Source organism: Thalia democratica, chromosome 1 (genome assembly GCF_965202585.1).
Source record: "Thalia democratica chromosome 1, ktThaDemo2.hap1.1, whole genome shotgun sequence".
In the NCBI taxonomy this organism is placed as follows: domain Eukaryota; kingdom Metazoa; phylum Chordata; class Thaliacea; order Salpida; family Salpidae; genus Thalia; species Thalia democratica.
Genome location: NC_139165.1, coordinates 35,636,018 through 35,656,208, shown reverse-complemented (window position 1 = coordinate 35,656,208; position 20,191 = coordinate 35,636,018). Strand labels below are relative to the sequence as shown.

At 25.3% G+C, this 20,191-nt stretch overlaps 1 protein-coding gene across 1 annotated transcript; it reads right to left on the bottom strand.

Moving 5' to 3' along the window:
* Positions 1–2,017: 2,017 nt before the first annotated feature.
* Positions 2,018–18,736, bottom strand: LOC145833978 (ATP-dependent RNA helicase DDX51-like). Its single transcript, XM_082941277.1, has 13 exons — positions 18,698–18,736; positions 15,949–16,453; positions 14,401–14,548; positions 12,230–12,369; positions 7,805–7,986; positions 6,569–6,670; positions 6,336–6,461; positions 5,786–5,807; positions 5,136–5,294; positions 4,690–4,840; positions 3,983–4,076; positions 3,559–3,724; positions 2,018–2,175 (listed from the first exon to the last, which is right to left on the bottom strand). The coding sequence occupies exons 1-13, from the start codon at positions 18,718–18,720 to the stop codon at positions 2,053–2,055; spliced, it is 1,941 nt and encodes a 646-aa protein (XP_082797403.1). The 5' UTR covers positions 18,721–18,736; the 3' UTR covers positions 2,018–2,052.
* Between the last annotated feature and the right edge of the window lie 1,455 nt (positions 18,737–20,191).

Below are 20,191 nucleotides of genomic sequence, written 5' to 3'. Positions count from 1 at the left end.
TTTTTTCTGTACGTCAGTTACAGAGAAATGTAATGAGCAGAACATGCCTTTGTACATCGCTTTCATTGACCTCACTAAAGCCTTTGACTTGGTAAGTAGAGAAGGACTATATGCTATACTGCTGAAAATTGGATGTCCTCCAAAATTATTCAAAATTGTGAAGTTTTTTTATACAAACACAAGGGCAACCATTCAATATGATGGTAGTGTATCTGATTCATTTGAAATCAAAAGTGGGGTAAAGCAAGGCTGCGTACTTGCTCCAACTTTGTTTGAAATCTTCTTTTCGATGCTATTAAAGCATGCTTTTAATTCATTAACTACTGGAATCAAGCTTCATACAAGAACTGACGGACACCTTTTCAACCCTTCAAATCTAAGAGCTAAGCGAAATCTGAAGAAAGTCACCATACGTGATCTTTTATTTGCTGACGATGCTGCACTCGTGGCTCACTCCGCCCAAGACCTGCAGACACTGCTGAATCAGTTTTCTTCGGCATGCTCGGATTTCGGCCTTACTATAAGCCTTAAGAAGACTAAAATTCTAAGTCAAGGAACAAATATTTTACCATCAATCAAGATCAATTGTAAGGATATCGAGAATGTAGATAACTTTGTATACCTTGGCTCAAGTGTTGCGTCAAACGCATCATTGGACAAATAAATAAATAGTTGCATTGGCAAAGCATCAGGCACTTTCGCTCGCTTGACTGCAAGAGTTTGGGATAACCAAAAGCTAAGCATTCGAACAAAGGCTAACGTTTACCGTTCCTGTGTCTGCAGTACTCTGCTTTACGGTAGCGAGACATGGACGTTACCTAGCGTACAGGAGAAGAAAATCAATACCAAAGATCACCAATGAGGAAGTATTGAGACGTACTGGTCTTACCACTATGTACTTTACCCTCAGTCAGCGCAGGCTTTGCTGGCTCGGTCATATCCTGAGAATGAATACTGAGCGGATCACAAAGTTTCTATTGTATGGCGAGTTGGTCGTTGTCAAACGAAACCGAGGACGTCCTAAATTACGTTTTAAGGATGTATGCAAGCGCGACCTAAAAAGCTTGAACATTGGAACTGATGATTGGGAGTTGCTTGCAAATGACCGTGCCAAATGGAGATCAACTATACACAAAAGACTGCAAGAAAGAGAAAAGGAATATTTTAGAAAAACGAAGAAGAAGATAAAGAAATAAGAAGCAGAATGAATTTAATTGTTTTTTTTTTTTTTTAAACATGTAATTTTTTTCTCTGTGCACAACACGCATAGCCGATCTTGGCTGATAGCGGGCCTTATTATTATTATTATGTTTCAAATGTAGTCTTAGTATTTCGTTTTAAATCCTATCTTTTTCAAGCTTAAAACGATGTCTTATTAAAATAACACACGAACAAAGCTATTTTCATTAACTAAAGAAATAAAATTTTAGTTATAAGCTGAATTGTAATTTTTGAAACAATAAATTACCAAACTTCACTTATAAAAAACTGAACAAAATATACAACAGACATTTATAATTTTAATTATTTTAGAAGCTTTGTTTAGAGCTCTTACATCAATTTAAATAGAAACCTTTCTGATACCTAATCTATGTAATAAAACCTGTATACCTATTATTAATAACTTTATTTTCTGTGAAATCGATGCCATTTAGATAAACTATTTTTTTTTTCTTTAATCGAAGCACATATTTTAAAGAAAAGTTAAATATGAAATCATTTATACTACTTTTTAGGATGCAAAACAACTGTAAAAGTTTATAGACAAAGATTTTAAAGACAATTTATTATAAGTATAATTCAAAATTACTAAAATTTTCTAACATGAACATTCTCTAAAATAAATTAACATCATAATTAAATAGCCTAAACCAATTTTATTATAAAACATTATGTGTTAAAGAATTCTATACTAAAGTTAAAATATGTGTACAATCAAATAGCCTAAAAAAATCATATTTAAACATTTAAATATATTAAACTATAGTTAAAATTGTTTGTGCACAATAAAAAAGCCTAAAAGTATTTATAAGAAAACGTGTTTAAAAATATTTAACATATGTTCAAATTGTTAGTTGCTTTCAAATATTTTTCCTTCACTTCATCTTCAAGCGCTTTCATTTTTTTTGGCAATGACAAATTTGCTTCCTTCAACATTTTCTTGAATGAGTATACCTGTGTAAAAAATGATATTTTTAAAATGGTAATTTTAAAATGGTAAAAAAACTATATTTGAAAAGGTTATTTTAATTATCTTTCAGCAAAAAAAAAATTAGTTTAATTATAATCAACACCGAACGAAAGTATTTAAAGCTGTACTTTTTTAATGAAAGTAAATAACATGAAGATGTAGAATTTATTGAAAAAGAAAAAAAAGCCATAGTTAAAAGAACTGTTTTGATTTAAGAATTTCTAAACTTCAAAACACTTGTAGATAGTTTTCATTATTATAAATATACAAAACAAAGTAAAATTATTGCAATTGTTTTTTAAAAGCTTTTAAAGAATTAAAACTTTAACTAACTGTTACTAAAGTATTGTAACTGACAAATTTGTTTCATTCTTTTAAGCAAAACTTTAAAACTGAGTTAAAAAAACTTAATAAAATAAAATTTATCAATTCAATTACTTATTAAGAGTTTTCAATAAACTGTATTTTTTTGTAAAAAAATCACCAAATTAAAAATGGTGTTTGGTTTTATGTTATGTTTTTCAAAATACTTAAACAAAAGGTACTTTTAAAACCTATAACTTTTTTTTTATAGAAACAACATGATGCTTTTAGACATAGTTGCCATACAATTAGAATCTTTTTTTGTGAATTATTACGTAGTTTGTATGTATTTACAATGTTTGTACGCGCAAACACAAAGACTTTAAATTATGACAATAGTTCTTATTGGAAAACTAAGAGATATAGTTTTAAGACTTGGAATGGTTTGAATTATAAGTAGGTTAAAAATTTAGCTATCAACTGTTATTTAAATAGTTATAAATAACTTTTAAACAAGTAGTCTTTTTTACAAACAACAAATCATTGCAAACATTTATTAAGTATTAAATGAAAACATGAGCATCAATAAAACCCTAGTATATTGGTCTAATAAAAATTTTAGTTAAATTTCTAAAACTTAACAAAAATTTTGTAAACAATATTGCTTTATGATTTTATTTAAAATAAAGATTTACTTTTTTCAAATATTTGATATAACCTTTTAAACATTTGAATGATGTTCTTTGTAAACTTATAAATGCACCATTTAGATAGAAGTTTTTTGTAACATAAAAAAAGTTTTTTATTTTTATTTTATACTTGATTCGATACTATAAAATGTTAGAAAAAAACTAGTGAAATATATCAAACAATTTTTGCAAGTTTAATTATTATCAAAACAGCTTGCTTTAGATTTTTAAACTACACTCATAATACAAGTTTATATTTTCTATAACACATTGAAATTTTGGCTCTTAAAACAATGAAAAAATCTTTACTTAAAATAAAGCTACATATGGATAACTATGACCATTGTAAAAACCATTGTCAAAACTGATACCAACCTGCTTGTAAGTCATCAACGTGTAAGAATTTCCCTTCTTACCAGCCCTGGCAGTCCTACCTATTCTATGCACGTACGTTTCAACGAGCGAAGGTACGTCATACAAGATGACGTGGTCCACATCTACTACGTCAAGACCACGAGCCGCTGCGTCACTGCATATCAACCTGTGAATTTGAGTTTTCAAAAGTCGTGTAAAAAAAAAGTCTTATGGTGGAAACGTTTTTTATCAAAAAATGAATGCCTTAACTGATAACAAAGTTTTTTTCTGTAATGCTATCAAAATATAGTTTATTCTTTTTTTTTTATTTTCGTTTGTTCATACCAAATTTAAAGTTATTAACAAATATTTAATTTTATACTACAACTACGAAAGAATTTTGAAAAAAATATGCATAAACTATTTATTTCATAATGCAACTAACACATTTATTTTTCCATTCTTGAACTTTTTAAAAGTCTGATTTCGGTTCTTCTGAGACATCGATGATGAGAACTGCTGTACAACAAGGTTGGTATCTATAACATTTTATTTTTTATTACAAAAAACTTAAATGCAGTGTTTTTATTTAGACACTTAAAACTATTTTAAATTATTATTTATTTTGGCTACTAAAAAATTCAACCTATAACAAAAAAAATGATAATGAATTTTAAATTCTATTATAAAATATAAAGTCATAAATTATTTGTGACATAAATTAAGTTTTTTAAAGAGGTAAGTACCAGTTTATCATTTCTTACTAAAAAATTTAAGCAACTTAAACTTATCAATAAAAAAAAAAGATTATAGTAATACAAATAGCAAGTTATAGCCTGAAAACTGTTTTCAGTCAACTATTGTCTTTTTAAAACTAGTTCAGAATATTTTTGCAAGTATAACAAAATAAACTGTATCTCTATGTTTTATTCATATGTTCAACCAAGTATAATTATTAAAAAAAAAACAATAAGATAAATTTCTCAATAATAAACACAATACAATATTAAATCGAACAAAAAAAAACTTATTGTTGATTTCAAAATTGTTCATGGTAAAATAAAACAAACCACGAAAAATATAATTTTATTAAATATAATAGCTGGAGCAAAACAACTTGAATGCTTTTACAACTTGGCAGAAAACACTAACCTTTAGATTGTTCAATGTAGTGTTGTACGAATGCAGTCAATTTGTTACAAGTCTCAACAGTGTCTGTGAACACGAGACATTTGTCAAACGATAAAATCAAATGTAATGCGTTGATCAGTTTGTCCATGTCTCCACAAATCATCATGTGTTCCTGTATGAGTCATATTGATTATCAAATAGTAATATATGAAGTATAAACATTAAAGTAGTTAGGAATTCTAAAGATTTATTTTTTTAGTAGTTTAGTTTTGTGTAAGTAGTACTTGGTATCAGATAATAGTATTTATTATAGAATAAAAATAAAATTATTCTGGTGTATTGAATAAATATTAATAGCAAAGTTTTATTTTACTTATACTCACAAGTTAAAAAGAAGGTGCATACAAAAAAATAGTAAAAAATTGTTTCTATATCATACATAATGCATGTGAAACTTATTAATAAACCTTCAATAGCACCGGAACAGAATAGTTAGTGGTCAGATGCTGATCACAATCACCAAACTCATTGTGTTTAACCGCAAACAGTCGAGGGTGGAACAAATTCAAATTGTACAACTTCTCCGGGTCTGAACTCAATGTGGCTGAGAAGAGTAATTTCTGGAGCTAAAATTAAAATGATGGAGTTAAATATAACAAGTAAAAGAATATTAACTTTGAAAGTAATGTAAAAAAACAGATGAGCTTAAACTTTTACTTTTTTAAAATTTATCTATTTAAACTATCGAAACAATTGTGATAATCGAAAAAAAAATTAGTGTGTATAAATTATCAAATTATATATTAGAACTTATTTTATGTTTTACTACCCAAAAAGTATGTATAATTTGTACTATAATACTGTCTTCTAGAATGACATAATATAGTAACTTTGACAAATTTCGTCAAAAACATTATAAAACTTAAGTGTTAAAACTATTATTAAAAACTTTCGCATTTATTATTATAATAATTATTTAGTATAAAAGCGAAAAAAAGCTATATAGTTTATAATCTCTTTAAATCATATATCTAACTGCTTGAAATTTGATTTTTTAATATTAGATCTATTTATTTGAGCATTTTCAATAGGTTACAAAAAAAATGTATAAACATACCGGTATTTCAGGAACTTCAAACCTGTAAAAATAGTATTTATATTATATTATTTTACTATATATTTTTCATGTGCTAAGGTTAAATTCAAAACCTTTTAACTACACAATCAAGCAAAAAATACTATATAAGACAATACGTTGTTATAAATAGAACAACCTAAAACAAAATACAAACTATTCAAGTCTTATATTATGAAGAAAATTTACAAAATTTAACAGTTATGCACCTGATTTTTGTTAACAAGTGTTAAAAAATCAACTAAATATTGTTGAAACATAACAATATGTAGTAAAAACTTATTCTAATAAGTTGTCCAAAGTGCATTGTGAACAGCAAATTAAATATTTTTTTAAATGACTTTTAAATTATCTTAGTTTCTAACTTTTTGAAGTACAATCATAATGTTTGTAATAGAAGTTCATTTTACAAAAACTTAAAAATGTTTCTAAAAAATAATTAAGTATATATTTTTAACTAACATAGTTACAGAAAGATCTTATAAGAATACAAAGTATTTAGTAAATGTAAACCCAAATAAAATAAACTTACTCAGCAATTGAATTTTTCAATTTGAGATTTCTTTGTCCGTTCGATTGCACTTTATCTTCAAGTTTTTGTAACCAGTTGTGTTTCAGCAGTTCCATACTTCTGTCTGCTTCATCAATTACCAGAAACCTTTTTAAATAAACATAATAGTTAAATCACTAAAGCCATTCGAACAAATATTATTTGTAAACTAACTTTAAGTAATAACAATACTATAATAAATAATAAAAATAAACCTCAGATATTGAATTTCCCAGTCTGGAGTCATGTCCAAATGGTCAACCAATCTTCCTGGTGTACATATCACAATATTAGCTGACTTTATCCACCCGAATTTGCTAAGAATGAATAACCGAATAAAATAACTTATTATGACATAATAGCATTATACAATATTTTAATTTAGTAGTATTCAAGGTGTGTAACATTCTGAAAACCCTGGTGACCAAATAATTTACTGACTAGTAACACAAACCATAAAAATATGCTTCATCGAAAGAGTTTCACAAAAAAGCTGGCTTTCAAAAATAAATGCTGAACGTTTGTCCCACAAGGTTCAAATGCTTTGGTGAGTAAAAAATAACTATGGCAACAATAAATTTTGTTTATGTTATTTAGCTCGTTACTTTTTAAAAATCAACTTTAACAGTTTCTTGAAATAAATTATACTTTCTGCTTTAATTTGTGCTTTTTATATAACAATAAGCAAGCAACAACTACAGTCTTAAAATGAAAGATTTATACTTTATATTTTGCTTAGTTAAATTAACATAATAAAATTGAAAGTAGTTTTGTTTTACTCTAAAACACATTTAAACAAAATATTTCATTTTAAATGCCAGATACATTTTGAACAACAATACAATAAAAAAATATGAATCAGTCACTTGAGCACTTTAAGAAAAAAACTTAACTTGGAATTGAATAAAAAAAAAAGCTGATTAGTAAAATATAAAAAGCATGTTGCAGTTGTTTTATTAGTGCAAAACTTAAAAATACAGACTGTAGAAAAACATAGTTAAGTTATTCTTTAACATTATTTTTTACAGGAATATTATAAGAACTAAGTATGTTGCTAGACTTTTACTTTAGCATATAAGTAAAATGTAATTTGTACAACTTGTCGTTGACGTTTCTTTTCTAATGATAATTGAAAAAACAATTATGTTTGTTCACTAAAACATATAATTATGTTTTCTTTAATTGCAAAACACCTTAAATATATTTTGCTCTTTGTAGAATACTGCTATTCATGGAAATTTTAAAACACACTTTCACTTTTATTTAACTTTATAATAGTAAAAACTGGTAACTACAAATTTTACATAATCAAAAAATTGTACGAAAAACAAAAACAGCTTTTCAAAATTATTTCTTAGAATCTTTTATTTAATCCATAACTCAAAAAAATAAATATTATTTTTATAGAACTAGTTTCACTTTATAAACTATCTTATTACTTTCAAACGAACTTTTTCATCGTGAGGCTTTTCCTCTCTTCCACCAACGAACTAGATGAGTTGATCAACGCGCACTTGACGAACGTTCCCCTGCACAGCTGGGTGAACACGTGATGCACCTGCTTGGCCAGCTCCCCTCCCGGTAGTATGACTAAAGCTTGCGTGACGTCATCGATGCCACTAGTCAGGATAGCCTGTATTGAAAATACTTTAAATGCATGATAGTAATTGCAGGTCTCAATTTTACAAATAAATTGTAAAGAATTTTGAGTGGTTTTTGGAAACTTGCATATAGCAAAAATAACCAGTACTATAACGTCAGTACCGCCTGTTGTGTGATTGTTTATTAATTTTGAATGTAAATATATAACAGAAAACTTAACGCTTTTAGGCAAAAAAAGTCAGTCTGAGTGACCAAGATCTAGCCTGAATTACATTTAGCTGGCTTGAGTTGATAAAATAACTGGGTAAAATTCTAGTACAGTGCTTCCTCGCTAATCCGGCCAAGTTGGGCAAGATTTTTATTGAAAATACGGCCGGATTTGCCTTTGGCCGGATAAGAACAAAATATCGCTTTTTTTACAAATTATATACCTTAGTTATATTATGAATGTGTATAACAAAACGTACTATAAAATTTTTGTTAATTTAATTTATTTTACTTTATTCAAAGAAAAAAGAATTAAAACAGACAAAACTAAACGAAAGAAAATTTTATAAGTTCAAAATTAATGGAAAAAAACTACACTGCTAACACTTTAACTAAATTAAGATTTTTCCTTTTCGACTTTAAACTTTTTGAACTTTTCTTCGCCTCTCAAAATGTCATTTAAAGTTGACTTACCAATGTTAAACTGGCTCATTATAACAGCTTTAGGCACATTTTTGTTTGCCATTTCGCAAATTTTTAACTTGTTTTCAATTGTTAGTTGAACGCGTTTTCGTTTCTTTGCTGTCTTATCCATTTTTTAACCAGATATGTTGATTGTAGTATATTAAAGTGTAATTTACTTAGCAAAGACAGAAAAATTGCAAATGAATAATAAACAAGTTTGTTACAACTGAGCGGGAAAAGTATTAAAAAAAAGTTAAGATAATACAAATGATACTTTATTATGACGTAACAATATATTGCTTGCATACTTATAAAAAGTAAATTGAATACTTTCTCGAAGTAAAATGAAATTAAACGCTAAAAACGCTAAAGTAAATAAGTCGACTTCTCGACTAAAACCGGCCGGATTAGCGAGGAAACGGATTAGCGAGGACCGGATTAGCGAGGAAGCACTGTAGTAACAAAATATTAATATAGTGATTCAAGCGTGATCTCCTAAAACTACTAAAATAATCGGATTTTTAATTGCCAGTCATAAATTTACTTTAGGTTTATTTGTATGGCGGTAAAGATAAAACTGGTCAGAGTAGTTTTAAAATTAATTTCCAATGTTCATTATTGCAGTGTATAGGAAATTATTTTGATTTCGAAAGTATTTCTACAACAGAAAAGTTTAATTTATTATAAAAATTTCACATGTAAACTTTGAAGTGGTTTTTCAACGATCTAACTCCAATGTTGACAAGTTTCAGCAAAACAAAAAAGGATAAAGTTGTTTAATTTTTAAGATAATTAAGACTACAAGCGCGTGCGTCACACCGTCGTTGCCACATCCAGTACTGCCTGCATAATTAATTGGTTTCAATTTCACTTATGTAGCACAAAAATGTCACTCTCTGAATAGAAAAAAAATCCTGAGCTCGGCCGGGTTAAATTGAAAAATGAAACAATCATAAAAAATAAAAAATTCTACTAGTTAAGCTTAAATTTCTAAAATGAATCAAATGTTTAAAAAATTTAACAAAATTAAAAATATAGAAATCTTATAAAGTAGTCTGAGATTTAGGACTAATTTTCAACCTAGCTCGAACCGGCTTGAGTAGAATGAGTGCATGACAACCAAAATAAAAGAAAGTTAAAATAGTTGAACAAACAAAAAAAATTGTTTTGCAACCATCTTAATAATAAATTTTACAATGAAATTTTTAAAACTTTACTGAAAAAACTATCAAATTATGTTAAACGTATTTACTAGTCATTGAAAGATAATTAATAATTTTCAAATATACTATAACGACGGTTTTCGACTCAACAACACTTATATTTTAAAAATGGGTTGTAAACTAGCTTGCTAAAAATTAAGCAATTATTTACAAATCGACATAATTAAACAATATCATGTTCAACAGTATTTATTTAATTTTACTCAATTAAAACTTGCCCAACTTTTGTTAAGTTTTACAAAATTACTTTTTTTAAAATCAGTTATTGTAAAAAGTTAACTAAGAGAGTTCAGAAAGAATTCTATAACAACATGATGTATTTTATTAATTAAACAGTTGAGATTTTAAAAGCGCTATAAATACCTTTAAAGTTGAAATAAAGTTTATATTAGGCGTTTAAAAAATCTGACTAACAAAGATACACCATTCGATTGAAATGCAAAAAAAAAACTTAAAGTTTTGAAAAAATTGTTTGAAAACCATTTGCATTACAGAACTAAATTTTCAGCATAAACAGTGACTTTTAAGCAATTAACTTAAAATAAAAAGGAAACTAGTATAAACAAAATAAAAAACTTTACATTTTTAAATGATCAGATATTTATTTTTAATAGTATTTTTTTAAACAAAAAAAGCTTTTATAATTTGAAACTTATTATGCATAGAGTCTGGTATTAACTGTTATTTTATTTATACACTAATGCAGTTATTTCTTATTAAATTTGAAAGTTATAAATAAGTTTTTTGTTGCTGATCAAAATAATCTATAAGTAGCAACTTTTGTATTAAGGGCATAGGGGGTCCGACATTTTTTTTTATCTAAAATTAACAATGGATTTTATATAAAAGCTTAAAGTACAAACTACAAGCCAGTTTATATAAAATTAAAAAATCTTATTTGATTTTGAAGATATTATAATTTTTATAAAAATTTTCCGATGCAAATGTATGGACCGTAAATTATTAGGGGTCAATTTTTCTCGAAAAATTAAAAATCACTAAAATAAAAATCTACCTTTCTATCCTTCATTTTTTGAGCTAGAGACCTCTAACTTTCAGCAAGCGTTCCTTTTATAGTTTAAAAGACTTTGAAGGTTGGATGTTTAAAAAAATTAAAAAATAAAAGTTTAAGATTAAAAAAACAAAAAAAGTTGGTTTTATTTTTCAAAATTAAAAAAATTCCTGCATTCAATCTTTTTAAGGCCATAGGGGGGTCCAACTTTTTTTTTACAAAAATTAACTTTGGTTTTTATATGAAAGCTTTAATTACAAACTATGAGCCAGTTTCTATAGAATTCAAAAATATCATTTGGCTTTTGAGATATTATTTTTTGTAAAAAGTTTGGGTTACAAATGTATAGACCGCAAATTATTTGGGGTTAATTTTCTCAGAAATTAAAAAAACCATAAAAACGTATCTCCTTCTTCATTTTTCAAGCAATCTTCTTCAAATTTTTAGGAAATGTTTCTTACATTGTAAGAAAAAAAAACATTACTTATGAATTTGGATAGTTTAAAAAAAAATAAAATTTTATCACAAAAAATAAAAAAGTCTTTTTTTTTTCTAAAAATAAATAATTTTTATTTAAAATTTTTTAATTCACAAGTAACGTTTTTTACTTTTTATAAAGTTCAGACTTTCAAAATTTGAAGAAGATCGCTTGAAAAATGTAGGAGATAGATTTTGAACAAAATAGTATTTTTTTGATTTTTTAGTTTTCCCTTCCAATAAGGAACCTATTATGCGGCCCAACTTTGACTGATAATATATCATAAAATAATTCGATTTTTATAAAATCATAAAAACCATCTTAAAGCTTAGAAAAAAATCTATAAAATAAGATCAACTTGTAAAAAAACATGGTTAACCCCCCTATGGCTTTAATGATAATAATACACTTTGAAAATTTGAAGAATATTGTTTAAAAATTGAAGGAGATATACTTTTTGTGAAATGGTATTTTTTCGCGTTTTTAGTTTGCGCCTTCCATTGGGAACCTATTGAGGTCACCGACTTTGATTGCTCATATCTCAAAAATTACTTGAATTTTTTCAAGCAGTTAAAAATGTCTGATAGCTCAGATAAAACTCTATAAAATTAGATCAACTTGTAAAAATCAAGGTGGATCCCCCCCTATGCCCTAAATAGATATATCCAAACACATTTACAAACCAGAAAGTATAAAAATCAAAAAGTATACATAGACATAGATTCAATCAAATCTCATATGAGTACAATGAACAAGGCACAAAAAATTGTTTTAAAAAGTAATTACATAGTTTGAAATAAAGTAAAAATACTTTAATAATAACTTTCATATAACCCAGCATTTTACACTTTTATGTTAACACTAAATTAATGAAACAAACAAAACATACGTGAACGATGGGTATTGCAAATGCAAGTGTCTTACCACTACCAGTGGCAGCACTGCAGCACAAGTCAGCTGGCGGGTAGTTGAGTTCACCAAGTCCGTATCTGCAACCTTCCAATATGGCGGGTATCAGCGATGTTTGCACTGTTAAAATGTATTAGTTATAAATTTATGATAATTAATTATTATTATATTATTCTATTAAAATATTTTCAAAAACTCATGTACGTTAACAGTGTTTTTTAAGTTACTAAATAATTATGTCCCTTTATAACCAAAAATTTTTGATAGTTTTCTTTTAATTAAAATAATTCATGTATCAAGGCTTAGAACAAACTTCAAGAGTTTGTAAATTATCTTATAGAAATTTAAGTCAACAATTAGTAACATACTTTATTAAAATTAAGCTTTTTTAAAGGCATTGGGGGGCTCAACACTTTTTTACAAACATTAAAATTAGTTGTTATATGAAAGCTTAAAGTACAAATTACAAGCCAGTTTTTATACAATTCAAAAAAATCTTTTAATTTTTGGGATATTTATATTTTGTAAAAAGTTTCTGATAGAAACAGATGGACCTCAAATTTTTTGGCATCATTTTCTTGCAAATTTTAAAATTCACTAAAAATCTATCTCCTTCTTCATTTTTTAATCAATCTTCTTCAAATTTTCAGGAAATATTCCTTATATTATAAGAAAAAACGTTACTTATGAATTTTAATAATTAAGAAATAAAAAGACAATTTTTTTTTTGAAAAAAAAAAGTATATTTACTTAAATTTTTTTAAGTCCAAAGTAATGTTTTTTTTTTCTTATTGTATAAAGATTAGACTGTGAAAGTTTGAAGAAGATTGCTTGAATAATGTAGGAGGAGATAGATTTTAAACAAAATAGTCTTTATGTGCTGTTTTAGTTTTCCTTTTCCATAAGGAACCTATTATGCGGTCCGACTTTGACTGGTCATATCTCAAAAAATAATTCAATTTTTTTAAAACGGTAAAAAGCAATTTGAAGCTTATTTCAACTCTATAAAATAAGATCAACTTGTAAATTACATGGCTTGCCTTTCTACGGCGTTTTAATACATTTAAAAATTAGTAAACCAGCAAAACATAATAAATTTTATAAATCTATAAATTTAAAAACATTGCCATATTCCAAATATTATTGTTATTTCAAGCAGTTTGTTTTAAATAATATTTAATAGAACAAAGTAATGTAAATTTATTAAAATAAAAATACTAGCAACCTGTAGATTTTTTTATAGTAAGTCGCTCACATTTTATTTTGTTTTTCAATTTTTTTTAGAGATTATAGTAGTTAGATGATGACTAAAACTTTTTTGAATGTTTTAACAATCCATAAAAAACTACATTATATTATAACTAATAGTTGATGAACAGTACATAAAAAAAATATCAAAACTACATTTACTTATAAAATAAACAAAATTACAACTTTAAAGTTACATTTTATTAATTTAAACTTCTTAAACTTATTAATAATCTAATAATGGCTTTAAATTTCTGAACACATGTCAACAAATTTTTGTATGGTTAACATTTATAAAAACTTTAATTAAAAAAAATAATAAAAATATTACATATTAAAAAATATTTACTGTACTAATCAACTTTTACATTACATACATAATTAAAAAGCCTTTAGCCTTAAATCAAAAATTGAACAGAGGTAGAATTTAATACACAAAATTAAATATAATTTATTTTAGTCAGTTTTTTCATGAAGGTTAGTTATAAAAAATGTAAACTAACGTTAAATCAGGTATATAAACATTAACTTGTAGAACAATGAAACTAAATAAATTTTATTAAATAATAACCACTACAACTTTCCAGATTATTAAAGTGATCGCAAGTTAGTTTTTTTTTTTTTGATAAATATGCGGTTTACTTTAAAAGTCTTTTAAGACACGTATTTAGCCCTTTTATATTTAAACTTGAAAAAATTCTTAAAGTGAGATGTAATACCACATAATAACTGTATTTTTGTTTAAACTAGACAGTATAAAGAGGTTTACTCTTTAAATTTTTATTGAAAATTTATCAAAAGTAAAAATTAAAATCACACAAAGTTAGTAAACAAAACCTGCTATCAGAAGAAAAAAAACTATGATTTCTAAAATCTTGTATAAACCAACAAAAAAAAACGAACCAGGAAAAAGCTTGGTGATGTTCATTTCATTCAGATTGTCTTTTATTTTCTGATCAATCATTTCCATGCACGCCTCTGATTTCTTGCCATCTTCATCAGTTTCTATGTAGTTTGGATGTAAAATCCACTTTGGAAGAATCCGTTTTATCTGTTAGAATAGTAAACTAATAGAAACATCTCCAAAGTGATCTAACTATAAAACCATTTATACTTTTCTAAGTTTCATTGTGAAAATTACAAGGCTATATTTTTTTTTCACTTTTAAATAGTACATAATTGGACAGCTCTTTTAATAATTAAACTATAAAAATTTATCAAAAAATATATTATTTTTATTAATCTTAATAAATGTTATAAACTAGCATAGTATTTTCCTAAACTACTGTAAAAAGTTAATATCAAAACTCAAAAAAATTCTAAATAAGTGTATTTATTAGAAATATAATTAAAAAAAGTTATACAAACTAATTTAAACAAATAGAAAAAAATAATAGATGAGTATGTATATTAAATATTTTTGCAATACAATAAACTAGTACAGAAAAATTATAAAAATATTTCGAAGTAAAACTTAATATTTCTGTTATAAAAACAAATTATATAGGAATTTTTCAGATTTTATTATATATTTTAAGTTCAAAAAAGCAGCATTTAAAAACTTTGATCATTTTTGAAAAACAAAGTCACTACTATAACCTTTCAGGACTTTATATTTGAAGAACAAAGTTTTAACATAAAATTTAAAAAAAAACTTAGTGTCATTGAATGATACAAAAAACCCAAGTATTATATGGCTTTTACAAACTGTGTTATAAGTATAATTTAAGCAATAGAACAAAATTTCCCAAACTTTTTTTCAGATGGCCCCTTTTGAAGAAATTAAAAAGGGTATAGCCCCCTCCAACAAGATTACTCAAAAAAAACATTTAAAAACACCTAAGACTTTTTGCTACTTACTAGGTTGCCTCAAGGAGGGCAGCACCACCCACTTTGGGAAACCCTGCCATGGAGTCTAAAAATAAACCAGTGAACTAAACATAGCATTTAAAAAGTAAATAAACATTGTTTTTATAATTAATTAAACGTTACAACTAAGTTTACTACTGATTTTAACACCAACTATATTTCTAAAACTTAGTTTACAAAAAAAAAAAAAAGTACATTGAAAAATTTTATTTTAGAAATCTAACATACCTTACTACAAGAAAGTTTATAGTTGGATAAATATGTATTTATGCTTTACAAATTGTATTATTTTGAATATGTTTTAAGTTAAACCTAAAGTGTAAAAGGATATGGTTTGGTTATTTGCAAAAATATCACTCACTCCTAAATAAAACCCCTGAATTTAATATTTGTTTAAAAGTACCTTTTTATTTAATTTTTAACGCAAATTTCTGATCCTTTGTAGCATCAGTGTTAGTTTTGAATTTTTTCAAACTGTAATGGAAAAATTAAGATAATAGAAAAATCAGTTAGAACATTTAAAGTGAATCAAAATATACTAGAATGAACACTGCAAAATTAAGTTTGAAAAAAAAAACTCACTTCAGTTTTAGTTGAAACTACAAAGCTTTGAGAATTTTTCTTGTTGTTTTGACTGAACATCTCCATAGGGTTGTAAGGTTTTTCAATCACTTCATCTTTGGAATCATTCTGGTCTTCCATGTCAACATTTTCTGCGTGAACCTCAGGAACTGTTGGCTCTTTAATTTTGGTAACATCTTTATTTTCTATATCAGGTACTTTGACATCTTTTATCTCTTTATGGTCTTCCACTTGTTTAACTTGTTTTTTTTTCTTGGACTTTTTTGACTTTTTAGGCGTGCTAACAGGTGTCTTTTCTTTGTTTTCATTTGCCTTGTCATCTGATTTTTTAAATTTTTTCTTTGACTTTTTACTTGAACTAGCAGGCGTGGCTTCTTCTTTTTCAACTTCTTCCACATCAATCTTGTTCTGGATTTTCTTTTTTTTAGCTTTTAATTTCAACTCTTCCAGTTTACGCTTCTTGTTATTTTTGTCGGAATCAACTTGACTATCATGTTCTTTATACCTGTAATTTTTACATTTATTAATAATAAAGTCAATATTTCTTCAATTTTCAAGCGGTGTTGAAGTGTGTTAAGGCCATAGGGAGGTAAGCCATGTTTTTTACAAGTTGATCATTTTTTATAGAGTTTAAATAAGCTTCAAATTGCCTTTTACCGTTTTAAAAAAATTGAATTATTTTTTGAGATATGACCAGTCAAAGTCGGACCGCATAATAGTTTCCTTATGGAAAAGGAAAACTAAAACAGCACATAAAGACTATTTTATTTAAAATCTATCTCCTCCTACATTTTCAAGCAATCTTCTTCAAACTTTCACAGTCTAGTCTTTATACAATAAAAAAAACGTTACTTTGGAATTAAACTTTTTTTTGTAAATTTTTTTTTTTATTTATGTGATAAAATTTTTGTTTTTTTAAATTACTAAAATTCTAAAGTAAAGTTTTTTTTTCCTTTTATTATAGGGAACGTTTTCTGAAAATTTGAAGAAGATTGCTTGAAAAATGAAGGAGAAGATAGATTTTTAGTGAATTTTAAAATTTCCAAGAAAATTGACCCCAAAAAATTTGCAGTCCATACCTTTTTTTTGGAAAATTTTTACAAAAAATTAAATATTTCAAAAGTTTAATGATATTTTTGAATTTTTTAAAACTGGCTTGTAGTTTGTACTTAAAGCTTTTAGAGAAATGCCAAAGTTTTTTTGTAAAAAAAAATGTTGGACCCCTATGGCCTTAACTTGTTAACACACAAAAACATGTATTTTTATAATAAAGAAACAGTACAGTTTAAATATTTTATTATTATATTTTCCAGTGAACTTGTTTTGTTAGGATTTTAAATAGCAAATTATAAACTTTAAATTTTGAATAGTTACATTTAAATTTATATAATAGCTTTTTTATATTCTTTAAAAACAATTTCTTTTAGCTTTAGATTAATTGAAAAACTATATATAAAACACTATTGTTTTCCTCTTAATTTTCATAAACAACTAATTTACCAGTTAAAACTAAACATTAAATAAAACTTGAATTATTTTTTGAGATACAAGCAATCCAAATCTAACAACTACATTTGTTTTTTATTGCTTGCTAAAAAAAACAATTCAACTAAAAATATATCTCCACTTAACATTTTTGATCAATCTTTAAAATTGTTTGCAGTCTAATCAATGGAAATTTTGAAACATTTTTATGCTTTTCTTATAAACAAAAAAAAAACGCTTTACTCTTTTTTTTTTAATAATGGAAGATATATTTTTTTTTTGAGCTTTAAGGCTAAAATAATAATAAAAAAATATTATTATGTTGTAACTTTTAGTTTAATTAAGAGAATATAACAATGAAAAAACTACAGCACATGGGTTTGTATTAGAATTTATTTACAAAAATTACTTTACCTCAAAATATAATATATATTTTTATATTCTTTAAAAATTTAATTTACATTTCATACTTAAAGCTTTATTTAGAAAATAAATAAATTTCTAAACGAAAAATCATGGACCACCATATGCCCATTATTTAGGGGATCATATTAATGTTGGTAACATTTACAGGTCAAGTAGTTATAATTAAAAGATATCACTATTGTGACTATATAAGGTTTTAAAGAAATAAATTAAAAACAGAAACTTGAAAAAGCTTTACAACATGTTAAATTTTATGTACATCAAATATAAAATATATTAAATAACTTATTATTAAATGTTACATAATGTTAAATGTTAAATAATAACTTATTGTTTTATAAATCTTATGAATTCTTTATTTTAAATAATTTTTGTAAGTTTTAAAATGTGTTGGTGCCTGATATGTAAATATATATTAAAAACAATTTGATGTAAACAAGACATTCCTGAAGTTTAATTAATTATAGCTGAAGATGTAATGAAATTTTTACCAAGTCTAAAAAAAAATAAGGCATGGTATTTTATTTAATTGTTGGGTTGTTTGTCAAAAAGAATGTCTTCATTATCTTTAAAAAATTAAATTATTGTTAAAGATACTTAATAACATCAATTGAACAAAAATACTTGTTATTAGTTCATTAAACAACCACCATTTAGTAATAAGATAAAATATGCTTATCCTCAACAGGTTATTCAATAAAAATAATTTAAATAGTACATTAATTAAAATTTTCTATCTTCTTTATTGTTATACAGTCAAAAAAAAAACAAATAAACTAACAGCATTAAATACTATTTTAACTGTAGTGTATAAATTAACATTACAAAATACACAAACCTTTTGATTTCAAAAGCCTCCATTTTATTTAAGTTAATAGTAATCTAAAAATAGACATCTTTTAAAAGTTATATAAAAAGAAAAAGTAAAAATATTCAATTTTTTTTTATACTATATGTATATATACCTGTTAGTTGACCAAGTTTTTACTATTAACTTAATATTTAATAGAAACACATTAATACACTTAGCAAAAAAAGTTACACAAAGCTTAATTAAACAGTAGCTTATAAACAACTTCCTAAGAGAATAAATGTTTAGTTCGATTATTGACAGAACATGCGACAAATTGACCACACGTTTTTATGTGTATAAGTTTAAACATATTTGAGGTTATCTAAATATTTATAACAACAATGTAACATGTTATTTAATTTTTACAGGTTAGCCAATACTTGTGTCGAAAAATTATCTTGAGTCATCTTGACTTTCTTCAGATGAAAAAATTAAATTTTTCAAATTTAATAGAAATCAAGTTCTTCAACTAAAATAGTTATAAACAACAATATTGAAATTTTAAAATCAGCAAAAATGTCCTAAGATTATTTAAATAAACCTAAAACTACCTTAAGTCAGTCTGAATAAAGTTATAAACTTCAAAAAATCCTGAGTCTTCTGAGCTGAATTAAGTCATGTTCTATGATTATGAAATATCCTAAAGGCCCTGTGTGAGCAACCCGGTTTTAAGTGCAAATTTGTAATTAAAGTGTTATAAAAAAGTACTACAAATAAACAATTTTTTAAATGATATTTATAATTATTTTTGTAAATGTCTTTTAAAAGCTTCTTAAAGGTAATATAAATGGATAAAGGATATATGCTCTATGGTTTTATCTTTTTTGTGGCTTTAAAAAACTTTTTGCCTTATTTTTATACTGAATTATAAATTTAAACAAGAGTATTACTAAATAAACAAATAATAGTTGATAAAACTTTTTTTTTTATAATATTGTAGTTCTATTTTCAAGTTTTTTTTTCTTATATTTTCTTATAATTTATAAAATACTTTGTTTAATAGTAACATAACATCATGTTATTTCTCATATTAAGTTCTTTAAAATTCATAAGGTAAAACAAAATAAAATCAATTTTTTTTCAACATTTCTCAATATTTTTTATTTTAAATGTTTCCTTCTATTAATTGATAGGTAGTTGTTTTTTTTTAAATATAGACATTATATTTTACAACTATGAATACCCATGTACTTAATAATTTCAGGGACGCCACTTTTAAGTCAAAAAACTGTCTTGAGTGACTTTAAGCTGTCCTAATTATCCTGAGTTTTTTCAGATCCTTAAAAAATATCTTTTACTTTTTAAAATTAATAGAAATTAAATTATTTAACAAGATATAGAAACTTAATCAACTATATCCTTTTAAATATCTAAAAAAAGGTGAAGTGAAACTTTAAAAAAATCTAAAAACAATCCTCTGATTTTTATCAAATATATCTTGATATCTTGAGTTAACTTGAGTATTGAAACAAAATCAAA

Excerpts from the sequence above, each read along its gene's own strand:
- LOC145833978 (XM_082941277.1), bottom strand. The coding sequence starts at position 18,720 with ATGGAGGCTTTTGAAATCAAAAG. Across the intron at positions 16,454-18,697 it reads GAGGCTTTTGAAATCAAAAG|GTATAAAGAACATGATAGTC; the intron begins GTTTGTGTATTT and ends TAAAAATTACAG. Across the intron at positions 6,462-6,568 it reads TGGGAAATTCAATATCTGAG|GTTTCTGGTAATTGATGAAG; the intron begins GTTTATTTTTAT and ends TTATTTAAAAAG.